This window comes from Mizuhopecten yessoensis, unplaced genomic scaffold, assembly GCF_002113885.1.
Source record: "Mizuhopecten yessoensis strain PY_sf001 unplaced genomic scaffold, ASM211388v2 scaffold10591, whole genome shotgun sequence".
NCBI lineage: Eukaryota > Metazoa > Mollusca > Bivalvia > Pectinida > Pectinidae > Mizuhopecten > Mizuhopecten yessoensis.
In genome coordinates, this window is record NW_018408623.1 from 864,765 (window position 1) to 890,103 (window position 25,339).

Sequence of the window (25,339 nt, forward strand, 5' to 3'; positions counted from 1 at the left end):
TTCTCTTTCCTTTCTTATCTCCCTTTAGCCGCTAGGAACCCATCTTCATACGACCTTAACAAGTGTGAGGGCCTTAAACTGATATTTTAAATAGAGGTTCAAATTATGTTATATTTATACCTGTAGCCCGAGATGTAATAGCGAACCTAGCCAAGATAGAGATGAGCAGTCCTGTAGACTTCTCCTGGATCAGTCAGCTGCGCTACTACTTTGAGGACGAGTCTGTGATGGTGAAAATGATCACCACGACTGTAGCTTATGCTTACGAGTACCTGGGTAACACTGGGCGTCTAGTCATCACCCCACTCACGGACAGGTGTTACAGGTGTGTTTCAGGGTTGACAGTGGAACCTACTGTGAGAAACCATCAAGATTTTGGTTGTCCACAAGATTTGTTTTCTAAATCTCTTTTAAAAAATTAGAATTAAAATCCAGTGACATCTTATTAAGTCTCCAATTTCACAGAAGTTCTTAACTTTGAAAAAATTCATAATCTTATAATCAAATTTAAGGCGAAGACTAGATTTCTTTAAATGTTAAAATAATTGAATTTTAAAAGAATTTTCCAAGGTAAAATCAATTTTCATTCCCATGTTATTTTTCCAAACAGATTATTGTCCAAAATTTTATCTGGACATTATAACTTCCATATTTCATTTGTGCTATATTCTGTTTTGATACCAACAGAACCCTAATGGGAGCTTTACTGTTAAATCTGGGAGGAGCTCCAGAGGGACCAGCTGGAACCGGCAAAACTGAGACATCCAAAGATCTAGCCAAGGCTGTCGCTAAACAGGTACACAACTTATATGTATTCTGGAGGCTAGATAAAATGTTGCTTAACAGAATTTAATATTCTATCCTGGTACCTAGATGTAAAAGACATTTCTACCAGTCCTTGCTTCTTATATTCTTTGCTATTTGTGATTCCTTAAATAGTATTATTAATCTTTTTTTAAATACAGCGTTATATCTTTAATCGATATATACCAGCAATTTGATTTGATTGTGATTGACTTTGCAGTGTGTGGTTTTTAACTGCTCTGACGGCCTCGACTACAAGGCCATGGGCAAGTTCTTCAAGGGCCTGGCCCAGTCCGGAGCGTGGGCATGTTTTGATGAGTTCAACAGGATAGAACTTGAGGTAACACATCAACACTGCCATCTTAGTGTCTGTATTCCACTTATCTTGTGTGGATAACAGTATGGCGGTGAAAGTTCAGCTGAGTTTCACAAGCCATTGTGATTTAATTACTTTTGCTGAATCGCCCAAGGAAAGCTTTGTTACATACATCTGATAAATAGGGCTTTTGATAAAGGGTCTCGGTATCTACCTGTGTACACCTGTTAACAGAATATCTCTTTCTGTTCTCTGCTGTCTATTCCCATTATTGTACAGTTGTCACAGATGTAATGGACACATATATGTGAAGTCTCCCTACTGGAGGAAGACTTATTGAATTTCCCTTATAGATGGAGACTTTTGATTTTTCATCATTTATTTTAACTCTTGAAAGCAGCGAAATTCACTACATCTTGCTTTTAATCAAAATAAATTAATTTGTTGCATAGAACAGCTCAAATCATGAATCAAATTCTTTGTGAGCAAATTTTAAACATTGTTAGATTTTGTGACACAGCTAGTTTATCCACCATATTTTTTTTTTAAAGTTGGCAAACATGTTGATACAGATTGTTTATAGAACCAGGATATTTGGGATTGAATTTACTGTAACAGGTCAATGGTCAAGGCCACTTACTAAAAATAGATTTTCAGGTCAAGTTTGCTGGACTCGAATGTTAAATTTAGAGTCAGTTGGTCAAAGATCAAGGTCCTTGTTACTGTGAGTACAATAATCTCTTTCCTCCCATGGTTTCCTTGCCTCTACATGTTGCCATTTTGTTAACAGGTATTGTCTGTTATTGCCCAGCAAGTCCAAACGATACAGAGAGCCATCGCCGAGCAGGTCAAGATGTTTATGTTTGAGGGTACCAACATTTCTATCGATCCTACATGTACAATATTTATCACAATGAACCCTGGGTACGCAGGGCGAGCGGAACTGCCGGACAATTTGAAAGTGTTGTTTCGTACTGTTGCTATGATGGTACCGGACTATGCCATGATTGCTGAAATATCACTCTATTCCATGGGATTTGTGGACGCCCGCAGCATGTCAACCAAAATCGTGGCAACGTATAGACTGTGTTCTGAGCTTTTGTCGTCACAGCATCACTATGACTACGGTATGCGTGCTGTAAAGTCTGTGTTGACAGCCGCTGGAAGTCTGAAACTGAAATACCCAGAGCAGCGGGAAGATGTGTTGGTGCTGAAATCAATCAATGACATTAATCTCCCTAAGGTATGTCAGAAACATTTTGTACGATACAGCAGTTCAGAACAGCAATATTTTTTGCAAAGGCCCTATAACCACAAATAAATTGTGAACCGCTTTGAGACGACCTACGAACTAGGTTGTGATAAAGCGGTATATAAGAACCTCAAATTATTATTATTATTATTACTATTATCATTATTGATAATTAAATGATAAAAACCTTATTTAAAAAAATGTTTTATACTACTCCATTCTTAATTTACTTAAAAAGAAACTCTTATAGCCGGACTAGTGAATTCCATTACTCTTATGGCCAGACTAGTGAATTCCATTACTCTTATGGCCGGACTAGTGAATTCCTTACTCTTATGGACGGACTAGTGAATTACATTACTCTTATGGACAGACTAGTGAATTACATTACTCTTATGGACGGACTAGTGAATTACATTACTCTTATGGCCGGACTAGTGAATTCCATCACTGTTATGGCCGGACTAGTGAATTACATTACTCTTATGGCCGGACTAGTGAATTACATTACTCTTCTAGCCGGACTAGTGAATTCCATTACTCTTATGACTGTACTAGTGAATTCCATTACTCTTATGGACGGACTAGTGAATTCCATTACTCTTATGGCCGGACTAGTGAATTACATTACTCTTATAGCCGGACTAGTGAATTCCATTACTCTTATGGCTGTACTAGTGAATTCCATTACTCTTATGGACAGACTAGTGAATTCCATTACTCTTATGGACGGACTAGTGAATTCCATTACTCTTATGGCCGGACTAGTGAATTCCATTACTCTTATGGACGGACTAGTAAATTACATTACTCTTATGGCTGTACTAGTGAATTCCATTACTCTTATGGACGGACTAGTGAATTCCATTACTCTTATGGCATACTTGCTAAATGACCCGCATTCTGCGGGTCACACCCGCAAAATGAACCTATCACCCACGACGATCTTATGACCCGTGCGGGTCATAAGTATCTCCCGCATTCCGTAAATATGACCCGCAATCACCCGCATCCGCGACTTTTATTAGGATCTCCGTACTTCCGGAAATGTTCCGTTCGTGTCTCTCGGAAGTTTAGCTTTCAGTTATAGGTAAAGTCCGTATACTAAGTGATTTGTTTTCACAATGGCATCCCTGTTTCGGAACCAGCCTGGCAAATTCTAAAGATGAGTACTGTTCACTGTTACTACAATGCATATAATCTCGATCGTAGCGCTTGTCATTTCACTTTCACAAATGGCTTCTAACCCGAGAAAACGTTCGTTATTTTAGTGTTCATCGTCAAAAAAGAAAAAGTATGCCTGTAATTACAATGCTTCGCGGGAATAAAATTATGACTGGCTTCAGAAGACTAATATTGGACCCGATCATGCCTATTGTAAACTGTGTACCAATCATTTTTCGGTAGCTTCGGGTGCTACGTACGATATCAAAAGGCATGCAGTTAAAGAACCCTTTGAGAATGATCTTAGGTTTGGTGTGTTGTGTAGGCTAATGAAGGCATGTTTGGTTCTTTCAGTGAGTAATGCTGACTCTGAGAGAACATTTTACATGTTGAAGAAGATCCCGACAGAAGGGAGATCTGAATTAGGAAATGATACAATATGTGCTTTGTTATGTTCAAAACGAATATGTAATAAAACAATGAATGTGTGATAAAATGTTTTGTTAATTTCAAAAAAGTCATTGATCTTGCCAGAAGACAAAACATAATACGCCGTAAAGCCGAGACCCCGCGAAATTATTAAATTTATACACAAATTTTCGTTCGCGCGTTATCACCCCCCCACAGAATTTCCCAATGGGGATCATGACCCCCATTGGGAGATTCAAAGGGTAGCAGGTCTGTTATGGACGGACTAGTGAATTCCTTTACTCTTATGGCCGGACTAGTGAATTCCATTACTCTTATGGCCGGACTAGTGAATTACATTACTCTCATGGCCGGACTAGTAAATTCCATTACTCTCATGGCTGGACTAGTGAATTCCATCACTCTTATGGCCGGACTAGTGAATTCCACTACTCTTATGGCCGTACTAGTGAATTCCATTACTCTCATGGCCGGACTAGTGAATTCCATTACTCTTATGGCCGGACTAGTGAATTCCGTTAATCTTATGGCCGGACTAGTGAATTCCACTACTCTTATGGCCGGACTAGTGAATTCCATTACTCTCATGGCCGGACTAGTGAATTCCATCACTCTTATGGCCGGACTAGTGAATTCCACTACTCTTATGGCCGGACTAGTGAATTCCATTACTCTCATGGCCGGACTAGTGAATTCCATTACTCTTATGGCCGGACTAGTGAATTCCATTACTCTTATGGCCGGACTAGTGAATTCCATTACTCTTATGGACGGACTAGTGAATTACATTACTCTTATGGCCGGACTAGGGAATTATATTCAGTAATCCATCAACCGGAGTACGCAGACCTTCACTGAACATCCACTAGGGAACTTTGGATCTCATTTCCCCTTGTATTTACTTTTAAAGAGAAACTCCATAAATTTTCTCCTGTATTTCATTCTCTGGAGCATTGAAATGTTAATCTTAAAGGGTTTTTTGTTTTAACTCACGAGAAAAATATAAAAAAAAATGTTGAAACCTTTAAGGCCAAGGTATCTGGTCTTGTATGATGTTTGTATAATTTTCTTCGTTTGTTTTGTAGTTTTTATCCCAAGACATCCCCCTATTTGAGGGAATCATATCCGACTTGTTCCCAGGAATAGAGTTACCAGCCATGGACTACGGTGACTTACAGCAGGCTCTCATAGAAAACCTCAAGAAAAGTAAACTCCAGGCCGTGCCATGGTACCTAGATAAGATCATACAGGTAAATAGTTTATCACACAGGTAGTTATCATACAGGTAAATAGTTTATCACACTGGTAGTTATCATACAGGTAAATAGTTTATCACACTGGTAGTTATCATACAGGTAAATAGTTTATTACACAGGTAGTTATCACACAGGTAAATAGTTTATCACACTGGTAGTTATCATACAGGTAAATAGTTTATCACACAGGTAATTATTATACAGGTAAATGTTTTGTTGTACAATTTCAGATTTCATCATACAGGGATATAATTTATTAAACAATGTTACAGTTGAAATTTTTGCTGTCTTACAGGTGAGCATTTCATCACATTTAATTTTTAGGCATCTTTTGGACAAAAAATTAAAATATTACTATTCAAAACTGTCTGGTATTTGATAGTTTTCTAAGTGGTTAAATAACAAATTGTGGCCAATGAAAACTTTACGATGTATTGGTAGTGAATGTGGTGTAACATGGTCTGTTACAGATATATGACATGATCCTGGTTCGACACGGCCTGATGATCGTCGGGGATCCTCTGGGAGGGAAAACCAGCGCCTTCAAGGCCCTCGCCGCAACTCTGGGTGATCTCTGTAAGAGTGGCAAGATGGATGAAAATAAGGTCAGTTACTCTGTCTGAATGATGCCTGTCTATCTTAAGTTGAAATTGTACATATTATAAGCAGGTGCTGTGGTGGCCGAGTGGTTAAGCCATCTGACATTCTGCTATAACTGGCCCTCCAACACCGGGTCTCGGATTTTTTGGCCTACGTGGGGCAGTTGCCAGGTACTGGCCGTAGGTCGGTGGTTTTTTTCCAGATACTCTGGCTTTCCTTCACCAACAAAACCAGCCACATCCTTAAATGATCATAGCTGTTAATAGGATGTAAACTTCAAAGACACAAACAATACCTATTCTAGACAGATAAAATTAAGCAAAGAATTACTGATGGAGGTTTTGATGTTGACACCTTTGTCAAGAGATGTAAGAATGAATAGAAATGAAGTTAAATAAGTGTTTTGATTATTTTTAACAAAATTAAACCATGTTATTGTTTCAGGTCCAGTTTAGAATTATCAACCCAAAGGCCATAACGATGGGTCAGTTATATGGACGATTTGACCCTGTATCTCACGAATGGTTTGATGGTAGGTAGTTGGTGAATAATTTCAGTATTAAATGATTTTAAAATTCTTTTAAGATCAAGCTGAAATCTGTGATAGCTAGCATTCAAAATAAAGGTAGGTAATGTTCTTGATGAAATATTTCTGATGTCATTTTTATTAAACATTTTATGTCTTTTGAAATAGAGATCAATACATAACCATAGAAAAGATGTCTTCTGGCAGATACATTTTACGTTTGTAAAAGTTGTCGAGGTCCCTACTTTTTGCGGTTCACTGGAATGGTCTTGCAGGATCTATTTATTATGAAAATTAGACCCTTTAGAGTATCAAAAAATATCTAAAAGCCAAATTGCTGCTAAAAACTCCAGTGGAGTGGAATTATACACACATTCTTACCCTTTATGCACACATTCTTACCCTTTATACACACATTCTTACCCTTTATACACATTCTTACCCTATCTGTTTTAGGTGTACTGGCCAATACATTCCGTGAGCATGCGTCAAGCACATCAGACTACAGGAAGTGGATTGTCTTTGATGGACCTGTGGACGCAGTGTGGATAGAAAACATGAACACAGTCCTTGATGACAACAAGAAGGTATGTTGCTGGAATTTCTGGAAAACTCATCGTTGTGAGTTTATAACTCTGTAAACATATTTTGTTGCCTATTCTTACTGCGGAATTATAGCTAAGAATATAATTACCAACCATAAACAATTATTCATAAATAACAAGTTTTGAGAGATTTTTGTATGATGTTTTAAAAGTTTATTCTGGTGGCTTTGTCGGCCAAAACATGTAGCCTAGAAGTGAAGATCACAAACCGTTTTTGTGGTGTTAAGTATCTTTTAATTTTCATTAACGCATTCACTCCTGAAAGTTCATAATGAACTATTCCAACCTTTGAATTGGAAGAGTTCAAATGTATCTTTAGGGGTGAATGAGTTAAGTTAACTATTTAGTATATGATCTGCAGTATACAAGAAGGGTTTTTCCGCCATTAGATATATATATATATAATGTGTAGGATTGGTGTAATACACATTCCTGTTCATCTCCACAGCTGTGTCTGATGAGTGGAGAAATCATACAGATGAGTAACAAACAGAACATGATCTTTGAGCCACAGGATCTGGAACAGGCATCACCCGCCACAGTCAGCAGGTACGTCACATGTTTGTCACGGATTGATCATATCACTCTGAAAATTGGAACTTGCTTTCTTATTACTCCATTACCTTGCTTATCCAAATATTCAAAGGAAAATATTTTGAATCTCATTAATATCACAATAGCAAAAAGGGCTATTTCTGTCTAAAAAATATGGCTTTATTTTTGAACAACTTGCGGATTAATATTCGTATATTTTTCTTCAATATTTAAATGTTTTTGCTGTGGTTACATTGTCTAATGCATAAGAACTTGCAAACAAAATAATAGCAATTGATAAGGTTATACTTGATCAACATATTATAACTGTGACAGATGTGGTATGATCTACATGGACCCCCTACAGCTTGGCTGGGAGCCATTTGTCCAATCGTGGATGGAGAATGATCTTCCTGATAACCTCAACGCAGATCAACGTGGCATCATCAAGGTAAAAAATCAACGTGGCAATGATTATTTAATATGTTCAGATAAATGGTGATACATGTAACATAAATATATTTAGCAGAGCTGGACTCGGGACAATCTCAAGGGACCACCAAGTAGCTCATCCTCGAGGCTCCAGGGGTTATGCTAGCTTTTGCTCTCTGCACCCCTGGAATATGTCATAGCAAAATACCCTCATCCGTTGGTTAAAGGTGTAAATGTTGAAACATGATCTGTCATTTGCTCGATTAGCCAACAGTAGAACAAGCTAAATAGGGGCTCCAGTTCACTTGGTTGAATCATCAATATTTAAGAATTTGAAAGAAAGAAAAAATCTCCACATTTTGATTTGTTTTATGCTGATTATAATACTTGGTTGTATTACAGATGCTTTTCGATTGGCTGCTGCCTCCTTGTCTGATGTTTGTTTCTAAGTACTGTAAGCCTCTCCTATCCTGTCACCCTCTCCACCACACCACATGTCTGCTCCGACTCTACGGGTGTCTCATGCTGGATGTCAAGTAAGTACAACTCATTTAGGCCACAAAAACATGGATTTCCCTGGATTTACCGACCAAGTCATATCCGACTTTTCACCTTTTGTGTCAGTTAATTGATATTTCATTGTATAACACAATTATGCTTATCCTAGCTAATTGACTCTCATTATGCAAAAACTTTTATAAGGCAGGGATTTCAATGCTTATTAGGAAAGATTATTTTTAGAGGAAACGCTCATGCCACAATGACTGAGGGTTACTCTGTTTTACTTATTTTTCTATGCATTATTGAATTAATTTTCTTTTCTATATATATATATATGTAATAAAAGATTTCAAAAGAAGTTGATTTTACTAAAATATAACATTATGTAGTAGATATAACTTTCATATTTCATGGAAAAAATTCACAAGATATTCCCTGCCATAAATAATTTCAAATCTGTCTTAGAAATTGGTACATGTGATATAATGTATCCTACCCAATTTACAGGGCCATCGGGGCAGAGGAGGAGGAGGAAGATGAAATCATTGAGGATGATGATGAGGAAGAGGAGGCTAAGGAGAAACCTATTTCAATGAACGACCAGAAGATCATTGAAGAGCGCACAAACATGTTGATCAGTTATTTCTTCTTCTCCGTTGTTTGGTCTATAGGAGGAGCTCTGGATGGCAACTCACGGATCAAATTTGACGAGTTTTTCCGAAATCTATGTGATGCAGAAGCTGGAGGGACAGTTAGCAAATACCCTAAGTGAGTTGTCTTCCTTCTTCATAGACTCCAGTGCTTTGGTGATATATCACTTAGCTATTTGCTTACTTAATATACACAGAAAATATATAGCTTTTAGTATGGTGTGGCTTCATATAACATACTTTTATTTGGAATAATATTGGTGTTTTTTTTATGAGATCTTTTCAGACAAAGGAAGAAACACAGTTAAGTCTTGGTAGCTTATCACATACTAAATCTACACATTCAAAAATTACAGCTTTTAGTAAAATGTGGGTTTAATTTATTTTTTTAGTAATTTGAAAGAATATTGGTGATTTCTTTCTAAGATATTTAGTCAAAGGAAGAAAAATAGTTAAAACTTGATCATTTCATTTAAAACCTTTACCTCAAGGTCAAAGGTCAAATGAGTACATCATTTTCAGTAAATTCTTGTGAAGTTCGTAAATTTTAATCTGTTAAAAGATATCTTGCTCAAACTTGAATTATACCTGCATCACCCGTGAAAGTGTGCAGTGCACTGGAATTAGGTCTTGTGCCCCACTATATACAGAGTTATGGCCCTTTGTTTATTTTTAATACCGAAGTTTATCCGGAGCATAAGTTTTATGTTATTTCACCTACGCGTTTACCAAACTTACCATATTTATTTGTCTTGGGAAAGCGGAATCCCTTGCACTGAAATGGGTTCTTGCGCCCCACTTTATACAGAGTAATGGTCCTTTGTTTATTTTCCATGTTGTTTCACCTACATTGACCAAACTTACCATATTTATGCATCTTTCTATTCTTCCAAATATGCATATTGGCTTATATTGGAAGACATGTTTTTGTTCACAAAAACGAATTTCTAGTTTGGTACTGCATTAATGCACCGTTTCATAGATAATGCATTAGGGTTGTTGCAGAGTTGTGAAAAAAGAAGAAAAACACTTTTGCAGGGACACCTGTATCTGATGGTGACATCAGAGAAAACGCTCCTAAAGCAAAACATTAAAAAGAAAACAAATCTTTCTGAGGAACAGAACCTGTATCTGAGGGTCACTCCCGACAGAACCTGTATCTGAGGGTCACTCCCGACAGAACCTGTATCTGAGGGTCATTCCCGACAGAACCTGTATCTGAGGGTCACTCTCGACAAAACCTGTATCAGAGGGTCTCTCCCGACAGAACCTGTATCTGAGGGTCACTCCCGACAGAACCTGTATCTGAGTGTCTCTCACGACAGAACCTGTATCTGAGGGTCACTCCCAGCAGAACCTGTATCTGAGGGTCACTCCCGACAGAACCTGTATCTGAGGGTCTCTCCCGACAGAACCTGTATCTGAGGGTCTCTCCCGACAGAACCTGTATCTGAGGGTCTCTCCCGACAGAACCTGTATCTGAGGGTCTCTCCCGACAGAACCTGTATCTGAGGGTCTCTCCCGACAGAACCTGTATCTGAGGGTCTCTCTCGACCGAACCTGTATCTGAGGGTCACTCCCCACAGAACCTGTATCTGAGGGTCACTATGACAGAACCTGTATCTGAGGGTCACTACGATAGAACCTGTATCTGAGGGTCACTCCCTACAGAACCTGTATCTGAGGGTCTCTCCCGACAGAACCTGTATCTGACGGTCTCTCTCGACAGAACCTGTACCTGAGGGTCACTCCCCACAGAACCTGTATCTGAGGGTCACTATGACAGAACCTGTATCTGAGGGTCACTACGATAGAACCTGTATCTGAGGGTCACTCCCTACAGAACCTGTATCTGAGGGTCTCTCCCGACAGAACCTGTATCTGACGGTCTCTCTCGACAGAACCTGTACCTGAGGGTCACTCCCCACAGAACCTGTATCTGAGGGTCACTATGACAGAACCTGTATCTGAGGGTCACTACGATAGAACCTGTATCTGAGGGTCACTCCCTACAGAACCTGTATCTGAGGGTCTCTCCCGACAGAACCTGTATCTGAGGGTCTCTCTCGACCGAACCTGTATCTGAGGGTCACTCCCCACAGAACCTGTATCTGAGGGTCACTATGACAGAACCTGTATCTGAGGGTCACTACGATAGAACCTGTATCTGAGGGTCACTCCCTACAGAACCTGTATCTGAGGGTCTCTCCCGACAGAACCTGTATCTGACGGTCTCTCTCGACAGAACCTGTACCTGAGGGTCACTCCCCACAGAACCTGTATCTGAGGGTCACTATGACAGAACCTGTATCTGAGGGTCACTACGATAGAACCTGTATCTGAGGGTCACTCCCTACAGAACCTGTATCTGAGGGTCTCTCCCGACAGAACCTGTATCTGACGGTCTCTCTCGACAGAACCTGTACCTGAGGGTCACTCCCCACAGAACCTGTATCTGAGGGTCACTATGACAGAACCTGTATCTGAGGGTCACTACGATAGAACCTGTATCTGAGGGTCACTCCCTACAGAACCTGTATCTGAGGGTCTCTCCCAACAGAACCTGTATCTGAGGGTCACTCCCCACAGAACCTGTATCTGAGTATTTCTCCTGACAGAACCTGTATCTGAGGGTCACTCCAGACAGAACCTGTATCTGAGGTTCACTCCCCACAGAACCCGATCTGAGGGGCACTATGACAGAACCTGTATCTGGGGGTCACTCCCCACAGAACCCGATCTGAGGGACACTATGACAGAACCTGTATCTGAGGGACTCTCCCAGCAGAACCTGTATCTGGGGGTCACTCCCCACAGAACCCGATCTGAGGGTCGCTATGACAGAACCTGTATCTGAGGGACTCTCCCAGCAGAACCTGTATCTGGGGGTCACTCCCCACAGAACCTGTATCTCAGGGTCTCTCCTGACAGAACCTGCATCTGAGGGTCACTCCCGATAGAACCTGTATCTGAGGGTCACTCACTACAGAACCTGTATCTGAGGCTCACTCCCGACAGAACCTGGATCTGAGGGTCTCTCCCAGCAGCACCTATCTCTGAGGGTCTCTCTCGACAGAACCTGTATCTTAGGGTCTCTCCCAGCAGAACCTGTATCTGGGGGTCACTCCCCACAGAACCCGATCTGAGGGGCACTATGACAGAACCTGTATCTGGGGGTCACTCCCCACAGAACCTGTATCTGATGGTCTCTCCTGACAGAACCTGCATCTGAGGGTCACTCCCGATAGAACCTGTATCTGAGGGTATCTACCGACAGAACCTGTATCTGGGGGTCACTCCCCACAGAACCCGATCTGAGGGACACTATGACAGAACCTGTATCTTAGGGTCACTCCCGACAGAACCTGTATCTGAGGGTCACTCCCCACAGAACCCGATCTGAGGGTCACTATGACAGAACCTGTATCTGAGGGTCACTCCCTACAGACCCTGTATCTGAGGGTCACTCTTGACAGACCCTGTATCTAAGGGTCACTCCCGACCGAACCTGTATCTGAGGGTCACTACGACAGAGCCTGTATCTGAGGGTCACTCCCCACAGAACCTGATTTGAGGGTCACTATGACAGAACCTGTATCTTAGGGTCACTCCCGACAGAACCTGTATCTGAGGGTCTCTCCCGACAGAACCTGTATCTGAGGGTCACTCTTGACAGAACCTGTATCTAAGGGTCACTCCCGACAGAACCTGTATCTGAGGGTCACTACGACAGAACCTGTATCTGAGGGTCACTCCCGACAGAACCTGTATCTGAGGGTCTCTCCCGACAGAACCTGTATCTGAGAGTCACTCCCGACAGAACCTGTATCTGAGGATCACTCCTGACAGAACCTGTATCTGAGGGTCACTCCCCACAGAACCTGTATCTGAGGGTCTCTCCTGACAGAACCTGTATCTGAGGGTCACTCCCGACAGAACCTGTATCTGAGGGTCACTCCCGACAGAACCTGTATCTGAGGGTCTCTCCCGACAGAACCTGTATCTGAGGGTCACTCCCGACAGAACCTGTATCTGAGGGTCTCTCCCGACAGAACCTGTATCTGAGGGTCACTCCCGACAGAACCTGTATCTGAGGGTCTCTCCCGACAGAACCTGTATCTGAGGGTCACTCCCGACAGAACCTGTATCTGAGGGTCTCTCCCGACAGAACCTGTATCTGAGGGTCACTCCCGACAGAACCTGTATCTGAGGGTCTCTCCCGACAGAACCTGTATCTGAGGGTCACTCCCGACAGAACCTGTATCTGAGGGTCTCTCCCGACAGAACCTGTATCTGAGGGTCACTCCCGACAGAACCTGTATCTGAGGGTCTCTCCCGACAGAACCTGTATCTGAGGGTCACTCCCGACAGAACCTGTATCTGAGGGTCTCTCCCGACAGAACCTGTATCTGAGGGTCACTCCCGACAGAACCTGTATCTGAGGGTCTCTCCCGACAGAACCTGTATCTGAGGGTCACTCCCGACAGAACCTGTATCTGAGGGTCTCTCCCGACAGAACCTGTATCTGAGGGTCACTCCCGACAGAACCTGTATCTGAGGGTCTCTCCCGACAGAACCTGTATCTGAGGGTCACTCCCGACAGAACCTGTATCTGAGGGTCTCTCCCGACAGAACCTGTATCTGAGGGTCACTCCCGACAGAACCTGTATCTGAGGGTCTCTCCCGACAGAACCTGTATCTGAGGGTCACTCCCGACAGAACCTGTATCTGAGGGTCTCTCCCGACAGAACCTGTATCTGAGGGTCACTCCCGACAGAACCTGTATCTGAGGGTCTCTCCCGACAGAACCTGTATCTGAGGGTCACTCCCGACAGAACCTGTATCTGAGGGTCTCTCCCGACAGAACCTGTATCTGAGGGTCACTCCCGACAGAACCTGTATCTGAGGGTCTCTCCCGACAGAACCTGTATCTGAGGGTCACTCCCGACAGAACCTGTATCTGAGGGTCTCTCCCGACAGAACCTGTATCTGAGGGTCACTCCCGACAGAACCTGTATCTGAGGGTCTCTCCCGACAGAACCTGTATCTGAGGGTCACTCCCGACAGAACCTGTATCTGAGGGTCTCTCCCGACAGAACCTGTATCTGAGGGTCACTCCCGACAGAACCTGTATCTGAGGGTCACTCCCCACAGAACCTGTATCTGAGGGTCTCTCCTGACAGAACCTGTATCTGAGGGTCACTCCCGACAGAACCTGTATCTGAGGGTCTCTCCCGACAGAACCTGTATCTGAGGGTCACTCCCGACAGAACCTGTATCTGAGGGTCTCTCCCAGCAGAACCTGTATCTGAGGGTCTCTCTCGACAGAACCTGTATCTGAGGGTCACTCCCCACAAAACCTGTATCTGAGGGTCACTATGACAGAACCTGTATCTGAGGGTCACTATGACAGAACCTGTATCTGAGGGTCACTCCCTACAGAACCTGTATCTGAGGGTCTCTCCTGACAGAACCTGTATCTGAGGGTCACTCCCGACAGAACCTGTATCTGAGGGTCACTACGACAGAACCTGTATGTGAGGGTCAATCTCTACAGAACCTGTATGATCAGTGGAAGCCACACTAAAGCTTTGCTTACATTACCTGGTGTATAAGCTATGCTTATTTTGTATATATATATAGTATATCACTTTATGCCTTCTGCTTTATTTGTTTATATTATACATTATATATATGGACGCTGGGTATATTTGTAGTTGATGTATTATAATGTTTTGTGTATGTTTTTACATATAACATTATGTGTATATATTATAACATTATGTGTATGTGATTATAACATTATGTGTATGTGATTATAACATTATGTGTATGTGATTACAATATTTTGTGTGTGTATGTACAAATTTCAAATTATAGATTGTGCAGATATAGCACACAAATATATATATATTTAGTTATTTCTTTTTTGTTTAATTAAACTTTCAACCTTCAGGTTATGTGGGTAAAGCCTAGATATAATATTTGTATACTTACACTTTAACATTCAGGCTGGGCAGTATAACGCGGTAAGTCAGTGGACACATTTAAAGTCCCTTTGGTGTAGGTTGTGTGTCCAGGTGACCAGCAAAAACAGAATTTTGAAAACGTACCATAACAATGTAGAACAAAATATTTACCACAAAAACAACTGGATGTTTTAAGGCTGAATCATGCAACATATTCATAAATCAATGATTGGCATTTTCATTTCTTCCATAGAGTTGGGTTGATTTGGGAGAATAATTTCATAAGTGATTGAAAATGATACGTACCAAGATATTTTTACTTAGGAACTTAAATAAATAAGAAGTATTCAAACAGGAAAAACAATAGACAAAAAACCCTATTTATTTGTTTCATGCAAAAGTCTTTCCTTTTATATTTTTCGTTCCTATATGTTTTAAATTACTAGTTTTGCTGTGTGTCTAGAAACAAAAACTGAAAATTGTTTGTTGAGTCTTGAAATTATACAAAGACCTTATAAAACTTGAAAATCCAAACAAACCTCTGTTTTTGTGGTCACCTGGACACATGTGGTACTGAGTGCGGGACAGTGGTGGAGGAACGGTTTCTATGGTAATGGGTATAAATAGTGTGCTGCCATGTTTTTCTTGACACCATTTATTGTTGTAAAATTATTGTTGCATTTCAGCTTTGATCACTGATCCTACGAAAAATCATTACCTCTGATAATATGTGCAGTCCAACCTCACTTTTGCTACCTGATGGAAATTTTAATTACTGATTGATTTTAAATTTGAATTATTAGCCCCTCCCACTGGCAGTGCCAGAAGGGACATTATTATATAGGTTTCAATTCCTCTATCAGTGCATCATTTGTCTGGGGCGTATCTAACATGCTCTTTATTTAACAATTGCCAAAATTTGTATGCGAGCACCTCTTGGAATGACAGAGTGTCGCGAATATCAGGTCTTGTGCTCCATTAAATATAAAGAGTTATTGCCCTTTTTTCACTGTTTCACATTGTCCAGGGCATGTCTTGTATAATCTGTCAATAACAATAAACAAATTTTGTATGGGAGTACCTGTGCAGATGACGGAATGGTACATACTCAAAATCAGATCTTATGCCCCATCTTATACAAAGTTATGGCCCTTTGTTAACTAATTGTCACTTTGATGGGAATTTTGGGAAATTTGGATGTGAGTAGGTGTTGCGATGGCAAAGTGTCATGCATCAAAGTCAGGTCTGATACCAGTGGCATAGCGTACATGTATGCTTGTATGCTCAAGCATGCACTAACATTTTCAAGATGACTTTTTTATCATGTATTTTCATTAATTTCTTATTTTATGATTAACATGGACCGTCCGTATCAATCATAAAGAGGAAAGAAATAAAAAAAAATCTGTTTGAAAATTTTAGCCTGATAAAATGGTGCTGTTATATTATGTTATGTCTATACACATTGACAAATCTCAAAGGTTTATGTAAATCAAAAGCTTCTTAGTGAAGTACAAAATTTAATATTATTAATTTAAAAAATTGGGGTTTACTTGTTAATAATCAGACTAAAAGGAGTCCCCAGAACAAGGGCGATTGCTTCGATGACCTAGTAGGTTTTTTATTCAGCTTCCTTACCCTCCCTATCCTCCGGCGCTATGCGCTTTGGACGCTGGACCATCTGTAAGCATACACTCCAAAAAATGATTTGCTACGCCACTGCATACTGCACAATGTACAGAGTAATTACCCTTCGTTAAATTTTAATATCAAAGTATGTCTTGAGGTTGGGGACTATAGATTAATGTTTGCAATACTCATCAACACCATAGATACATATTGTTATCGTCGTCAATATTTGTCCAAGCATCTTTATCGTAATACCTGTACACATGTCTGTGCACTCTGATATGGTATAAATGTCCGTGTTTGATACATCGCATGTCATCTAACAATATATAGTCATTCTCATGCGCATATATACACTGTGGAAAATACTATCTGGGTTTTTGAGGTTTTCGTCCATTTTTGAAATTTCAAATGACATTATTTATTGAGTAAATATGCCTGTTGATCATTACTGTATGCTTGTCAATAATCAGTAAATTTGTCACGGAAGTAAATTATCATCTCAGATATAAAAAAAAGGACTCTATTAAAAACTTTATGTTCAAATTACAATAATTAATTTACCGTAAAACCCCATGTAATTTGCGCACCTATGTAATTTGCGCAGGTACTTTTTGAGGCTGAAAATCTGGAAAAAAGCTTCTACTCGAATATTTTGCGCACCCAAAAAAATTGGGGAAAAAACGATGTTCATTCTCCGAACATCGATCTCTAATTATTTATTTTTTAAATATATTTCTTATGATTTTTTGTCATTGACGCAAAACGATATTATAAACCAAGAATACTTTACCAATATTTTGTATAGTTCATTTATGTACCGTGAACAACTTCATCAAGATCATGATGTGTGGTTTATTTTTATAAAACAGCATGTTTATTTTTTTACTAGAACTACCCAAAAGGCAACATCAACATTATTTTGGTAAAATACATGTATAAATGGTGCAAAAAGGCTACACTGTAACTAAGCACAGTGCATGGAAAGAAGACTGGAAAAGGGGTCAAAAGTCAAGGCACTGTCAGGGGTCAAAGGTCACAACTGATGTTTGTTCATATTTTCTCAGAAAATTTGGAGGACATGTATACATAATAAAAAGGAGTAACAATTTTTTTAAGAGCTACAGGCTTTATACCAATTAAGTGAAATTTATATTGATCAGGAAAAGAATAAACAAAAGTCTGATTTGTGTGGCTTTACCTGCTTTCAGCTTTAACTAAATAGCTGGGAATCTTTGATCTGCTTACAACTTCTGTCCTTTATGTTACTTATTTCATCAAAACTGATTTTTAGTTATCTTGCCCTAAAAAGGTGTTGATTTTGAAAGTATAAAATTAAGTTCTTTTGAAATCACAAAAAGCAATATGATTCTTAACCCCAATCTTCTCCATCCATATGTATTCTCTATTTGGTTAGTTTCTATCATCCTTGAATTCCATATACCCATTATTTATTGTGTTGACTATATATTTTTAGGTTGTTTTGTCCCCATCATTCCTGTGTGGACTTTAAGCATTGAATGAGAGTGGTCCAACATGGCTTGAATTAAATTTTAATGGACTTCTGATTAAAAACATTAAACAAACTGTTCTTGGATAAAATGGTGACTTATTTAATCTAACTTACTATAACTGTAAATAAGATGATTATGATACTAATGTTTTATTTGTAAACTAAGAGATACCCTGAGTCAGTGTATGGTACATCATGTTGACCGTAGTTTAATTCTCTTCCAGACACGAATCCCACGTAACATTTTCATTTCTCATTCATTTGTACCTTAGTATAGTGATTTCAATTCTCATTCATTTGTACCTTAGTATAGCGATTTCAATTCTCATTCATTTGTACCTTAGTATAGCGATTTCATTTTGATTTTCCTACAATGTGCTTCAGTATTTGTGTGCCCTTATTGACTCCATATTGACATCTATGACCTGAATTGACCTAACATTGACCTCTGACTTCTGTCACCCCTACAGGCCTAAGGATCTGAAGTTCTCCAGGGGACTGATGATCCCCAAGAAGGGTCTAGTGTACGACCACGTGTACATTCGCAAACAGTTCGGCTCCTGGTACACGTGGGGTAGCCTCATCCAACCGTTCAAGATTGGCGACAAAGCTAAGGTGGGTCAATAAAACACACGTAAGCCTTCTTCTGATTGGCTGAAGATTTATTTAATGTGTGAACGTTTTTGGTGCTTGTTTTACATATTTATCATCTAGTGATTAATATGATGGCTATCTCATTATTGACAATGTGCACAAATTAATTTCAGCTAAGTTAATAAATGAAAAGTTTTAGAGAAAAAGTCTTAAATGTTGTTTTGGTATTACATTGTCATAAATGAGTAAACTTATTTCTCACATAAATAACTTGTATTTGTTATATGTGTCTTGTGTCAATCAAAATCATTAATCTGGAAATCTTGATGATTTGATAAGCAGCTAGCTAGATCTGTAGTGACATAGTAAAACATCATGCTGAGTAACTTCAATGTGAAAGTGAAGGAATTACAGAAATTCAAGAAGCTGGGAAAGCGATAATCAGCCATTGAATTTGATGTTGATTATGATATTAAGAAAATGACAGATCACATAGTCTTATAGATATATATACAAACATGATACAAGTTACGTGAGAAATTATTTCAAAAATATATTTGGTTTTTTCTTGAGTGTGTTTTGATTTTAAATTCATATACATTTTTAATATCTTGGTATCTTTTATCGTTATCATCAAAATGTATTTTTTCAGTTAACCATACTAAGTAGATTGCAATAACAAATATTTGTGCATATTATTTAACTATTAATAATTTAATGTTTATTTATATATTACACCTTACTCATTTTACTTAACTTATCTAATTTTTACCTAATTTTACAAGAGATATCCTTAGTTCAAGATTTTTTTTTTTAAATCAGCATGATTTTTTTGTATGGCTTAATTAGTGTGATGTATATTTATAATTTATTTTCCTGTTTAAGTGTCCCCCTTAGTAAAGTGGATAAATAATGCTTGGAGAAACTGCTTCGGTATTTAATATAATGTGCCTTAAAAATAAATAAAAACTATTTCTTAGAATTAACTCAAAAAAAATGCTTAACTCAAATGATTTTTTAGCACTAATTACTTTCAATATTATGAATGAAGGCCCCCTAGGGGACTGCTGGGCAGGGCTTTTGGTAGTCATTTAGTGCAAACACTTTTTAATAAGGACAAATCCTCTGAAATTTGCTGTTGGAAATTTTGATCAAAATTTCATCAAGTGATCCTAGCTGATGAGGATCATCATCTACTCTGAAGTTGGCTGACCAACCAAAAGACTCTGAGTGGGACTATAAGGGGGTCATGCACTTGGTGCAAAACCTTCAAAAAACATCTCTGAAACTTACTGTTGAACTGTCATCAACATTTGATCACATGATCTTGTACATGATGAGGATCAGAATCTATACTCTATAAGGGGCGTAATCCTAGGGAGTCGGATGGGGCTTAGTAGGTGTCAATATCTACTCTGAAAGTTGCTGGTGGATTTAGACTAGGATCATAATTTAAGTTCATGGAGGGGAGCTGAGGGGCAGGATAGGATAATAAGGTGTTACAGGGGACAAAACCTTCAAAAACAATCCCCTCTTAAACTTGCAGGTGTCATAAATAATCCGTAGAGGACAATTATGATCACAATTTATACTTCAGAAACAGGTTACCCTCCAGGAATCTTAGAAGGGATTTCTTAGTGTAAATCTTCAAATGACATTATATTTTTTGGTAGATTCGATCAGGTCAAATTTTTATGAAACATGTCAACATTTAGAGCCACTTGCCCCACTTAGCTTTTACTCAATTGAAGATTTTACTATCCTACTGCTGGTTGTTATAAGTATGTGTATCAATCGGGCAACCATTAATGGGCTATATGCCTCTTGTTTTAATTTTGTTTGGCTTGCTTTTTTTTTGTGTAAAAGAATGTGATTTTTTTTAATTTCTGATATGCTTGGAACATTTTCTTATATTTTTTTCTCAAAGAATTCTGAACATTGATTTTGCTGGAAGAATCTAATTTGCAGTGTATACGAGTATAGAAGCTTTTTTCAGCATTTTCCGCTCCAAAATTTACCTCCACATATTACAGTGGTGCACAAATTGCACAGTTTTTCACACTAACCTTTTTATTATGCAGAAGATTTTATTCCCTGCGTAGCATATTAGGAATATCAACATACCAAGCGGACAATTTTACCAATTGATATTTCGTCATATTTATGGTGTTATTTTTTTATTTTGTTTTACTACAGAATCTTCAGGTAATGTCTAAACACACTTGTTGCTATAGCAACAAGTAACTTAACATTGCTGTATTATAGATGAAAGGTTGTGACCTTTGATCATCATTTGACTTTCATTTGACCTGTAATTTACTTCCATGCGAACTTCATTCTATTTTCCTATACAAATCTTTAGCAGTCTAGTTGGTTATGGGTGTTGGCTAATTTTAAGTTCATTATATGATGCACAAAATAAAAACCAACTTATTCCCTATGCATGCAGGGAAAGAAAGCTTTATTTTCATGTTATAATATACCGCTAATATAATAAAATCACCCTTGTTTTACCTGCTTTATTTCCATGACCTTTGACCTGCAAAGTATACAAATCGTTAATTATTTTTTATCAACACTATTTTTAAAGCAATTTTGTACTTAGATTATTGTTGGTGTCGTTACTGAATCCATTTCCTTGACGATGACTCCAATGGTGGTATAACCGTTTATGTAAACTGTGGCAGTTAATATACAGCCTCACTTGTTTAAAAAAAAAAAAAAAAATAGCCAATGTGTTGAGGATGAGGATAAAAACTTTCAAATTGTATTACGATTTTAGATTTGGTCTAGTTAAGACACTTCAAGCATCTCTAGCTAATGCATGACCTTTGAACTTCTATTGCATGACCTTTGAACTTCTATTGCATGACCTTTGAACTTCTAATGCATATGACCTTTGAACTATTTAGAGACATTCTGACCTCTGTCCTTTGTAGATTATTATTTTTTACAGCTTTGATACATCAAACCACTCTCATAATTTTAATAAATTTTCAACATACCAATGAGTATCTTTAACGTTAATACATATACGTTGACTGCCCATTTCCATTGCTGGAACCCTGTAAATCACTTTAATTGTGAGACTTATATTTTCACAAAGATTATCGGGAATTTAAATATCCGACATAGTAAAGGAGGAACATGCGACTTTTCACAAATTTAAAGCCTCGCATTCAAACCTTGTGTCTATAAACCCTATCCTTTTGAATAAGATTTAAGTAATTCACAGAATATTTCCAGAAAATGTCATTTATTGTCAGATAGGACGAATGACATATGTTGCAATTGATTTTGTCATGTTGGTTACCTTATATGAAACCTTATATGAAACCAACTCACCCTCTGGGTGATTTCTCTTTAGGTCAATCGATTGGTAGGTCTATGAACGGTGTCAGAACATTGCCTCATAGTTTAAAATGATAAAAAGAGAGACATGTTAATTTGATTATTTTGCAGACAAAAAAGAAGCTTTAAACTTTGAATGCAATGGTCAGTACAGATGTCAGTGCAGATGTCAGTACAGATGTCAGTGGAGATGTCAGTACAGATGTCAGTGCAGATGTCAGTACAGATGTCAGTGCAGATGTGTTTTACACCTGTAACCAATAGAATGATAAAAGGTTGATGTGACAGGTCATTCTGGGTGTACTTAGCCGCCTTCAAAGTCTCTCTCTAGTTACTCAGCTTATCTATCAATTCTATAGATAGATCTATAAGTTTCTACAGAAATCCTAGCTCATTTGGGATCCTGAAGGACTGGATAGTATTTATGGATAAGAATTTTGAAAGTTTCCACATAGTGATAATTCTTAATTTTGCATATAGTGCATCATTAGGTTTTGATACTGGTGTAAATATTAAACCTTACTGTATATTGTACAAATAAATTTGTTTTTATAAATTGAGGCAATAATTGACTCGAGAAAGCATTTGTGGAATTTGATGTTGGATCTTGCATGAATACCAAAGTATTTACAATCTTACAATATTAGGACAACAAAAAAAAGCCACAGAGCCCCAGTTTGATGGGGGAAAGGTCTGTTAAGCCAAAGGTAAGATGTCCTGCACAGGAAGTGATGTCATCCTTTTTATTGGTCACATGACAAAAAGTGTTGCACTCTTTATTATTCAGGATGTTTTTTTATGAGAATTGCTCTGCAAGTTGAATGACACAAATGTATGTCACATGACACCAGAGAACAGTCACATGACTTTGAAAAGTTCACATCATATTAAGAATGATCAGTCACAATTAGATATGTTATTCCAGTCACGATGTGACCATGCAAGGAAAGATTTCTGTAGCATGATTCATATACGGGAATGTTCTACCACACCGATTGTATGTGACATTGGAATGTTAAATGTCTATAGGAGTTAATCATATACTCCATCAAACTTGTTGTTATGCATGGAAATAGCAATGTCACATGACATTTCAAAATATTTCGATAATTTATAAACCTATCATTAGTTAAGGGGTCACATCAAATGTTATTTTTATAGCAAGCATACAGACTTTGCGAGTGTCCATCGTTAATCATGTTTTATAATCCATGGAATGTTACGGTCTGATGGCTTTATAACATATTGTACCCTATTGGGTACCTTCAGTGTGTCCCCCATAGATAACAGGAATAAATCCCATCAAGTTAAAGGGGAATACATATTTTATTCCTCTGTTGAATCAACCTTGGGACTTGAACATCTGATTCTTCAGCAAATTATATTTAGTGGAACTGGACTGGGTCGATTGTCGGTGACAAGGTAGAGCATTTGTCTAGAGTTCAGAGGGTCCTGGATTCGAATCCCAGTTCGGCTGTTACATTTCCCATTCACTGAACACAAAATTGGTAGGCTTTTCAACCCTTGTTTCAAGCAATAGGGGCAAAGACTTAAAAAAAGGAGGGAGGAATGTAGGGAAGCTGTACTGAGTTGATGGCCGGTGCCCTGAGGTAGCTCAATTAGTAGAGTTTAGAGGGTCCTGGGTTCGAATCCTGGTCTGACCGTTGGGTTCTCTTTTCTCCTAGATATATATGTACTGTTTATGTCCTAAATGTTTTGCCATTAATCTATTTACCTCTGTAGTCCATAATGGACTCATCCAGATCAATGCATGGTAGAGTCTACTAAAGGTACATAGGGGTGAAAGGGTTAAGTACAGCTGGGTTATGTCTGATTTTAGATGAATTCAGTGATTTTTCTTTAGTTCTGTCTGCATATGACATTAGTACGTGTTTGTGCTTTTGTGTAATTTCTGTATCAATAGAGAGAGATGTAAGGTTCCTATCACTTATAATTACAAAGCTTGTATTTCTAATAAATTAATAATTATCATCACACTTTCACTAAATACTACACTGCAAAACTTTTTATTATTTTAATTAAAAGTGATAAATTGACTTCATTTCAACATGTGTACCTTTAATTAATTGATTGACATATTAAATATATTAAATTTACATTATTCAAAATGTACCTTAACTATCAGCCTCATATACCGAATCATTTGCCAAGAGATTTTTCCGGACATTCATGACAATTGTGAATTCATGGTATACTTGTCTTTTAATGAAAGGGTAGATCTTAATAACAATTTCAATACATAATACTACTTTTAACTTCATTTAGAAAAAAAATATAAATTTCCTCACTATTTTTGGTCATCACTTTAATAAATATATTTGATAAAAGTTAATGTCATAACATCCTCATAACAAAAATAATGCTTTTATGTTTTATTAATTTTAATTGGTTTGTCATTACATTTTGCTAACATAAGGAAAAACCCAAGAGTGTATTAGCCACTCAGGAGATGGTAAGACATTGTATACACAGGTCACCTGTACTATTTGTGTATACACACCTGGTCAGGACTTATTATATATGCATGCGTTTGTATTGTTTATAACAAGTGTATCACAACCGTAACAAGTAGAAATGTGGAGAAACGTAGAGGAGAACATGTAATAATCCTCCTGATCTTATTTAATACCGTTTGGTAGATCCTTCCTACAGTATATATCTAAGCGGAATTTATCAAATCCACAATTTGATCAAATGTAGTTTCACAACTTTCTCCTAAAAATTAGAGTAGTCTGAAGTTGACGCTAAAAGGTCTCCAGGGTTATCTTTTCCTGTATTCCATAGAGGAAGCTCTAGACCTTGCCAGTCAATTTGTCTGGTGGACTTAAGTCCTGGAACATCTATTTTTTACAAATTTAGTTTAGATGTAACATTCTATAGAAAGTTCAGTGCTTGAAAAGCTCATGACCTCATACAGTGTGTCTCTGCTGAATTATTGACAATAATACTTATTTTCTTTGTAAATATGTCAAACAACAGGAAATTTACATTTCTACTTCAGTGAATGCATGTATAATTTTGTTATTATTGATTTGTACCAATTTCATACACATGTATATATATATATATTGGTATATTATCTTCTCTGTACCCAGAGCAATATATAGCATTACACTCGTTTTATCACTATAAATGAACCTTCACAAACACTTTTGAGAGTAGAGATCTTAATTTGTGTATGGAGACAAATGTT

At 38.2% G+C, this 25,339-nt stretch overlaps 1 protein-coding gene across 5 annotated transcripts in view; it reads left to right on the forward strand.

The window, feature by feature from the left end:
* LOC110461245 (dynein heavy chain 3, axonemal-like) overlaps positions 1 to 25,339 on the forward strand; it is a 165,415-nt gene that overhangs the window by 85,825 nt on the left and 54,251 nt on the right. For 2 of the 5 annotated variants that reach the window (XM_021514647.1, XM_021514648.1), the window contains exons 28-40: positions 127 to 325; positions 688 to 796; positions 1,025 to 1,144; positions 1,911 to 2,363; positions 5,051 to 5,215; positions 5,692 to 5,826; positions 6,266 to 6,353; positions 6,804 to 6,934; positions 7,401 to 7,501; positions 7,823 to 7,937; positions 8,321 to 8,454; positions 8,927 to 9,187; positions 18,651 to 18,795. In XM_021514647.1, the coding sequence (XP_021370322.1) occupies positions 127 to 325; positions 688 to 796; positions 1,025 to 1,144; positions 1,911 to 2,363; positions 5,051 to 5,215; positions 5,692 to 5,826; positions 6,266 to 6,353; positions 6,804 to 6,934; positions 7,401 to 7,501; positions 7,823 to 7,937; positions 8,321 to 8,454; positions 8,927 to 9,187; positions 18,651 to 18,795 (2,156 nt within the window). Of the gene's footprint in view, positions 1 to 126; positions 326 to 687; positions 797 to 1,024; positions 1,145 to 1,910; positions 2,364 to 5,050; positions 5,216 to 5,691; positions 5,827 to 6,265; positions 6,354 to 6,803; positions 6,935 to 7,400; positions 7,502 to 7,822; positions 7,938 to 8,320; positions 8,455 to 8,926; positions 9,188 to 15,080; positions 15,099 to 18,650; positions 18,796 to 20,970; positions 20,980 to 24,562; positions 24,599 to 25,339 lie in introns of all 5 variants that reach the window. The other 3 variants (XM_021514644.1, XM_021514645.1, XM_021514646.1) reach the window with 3 other exon arrangements.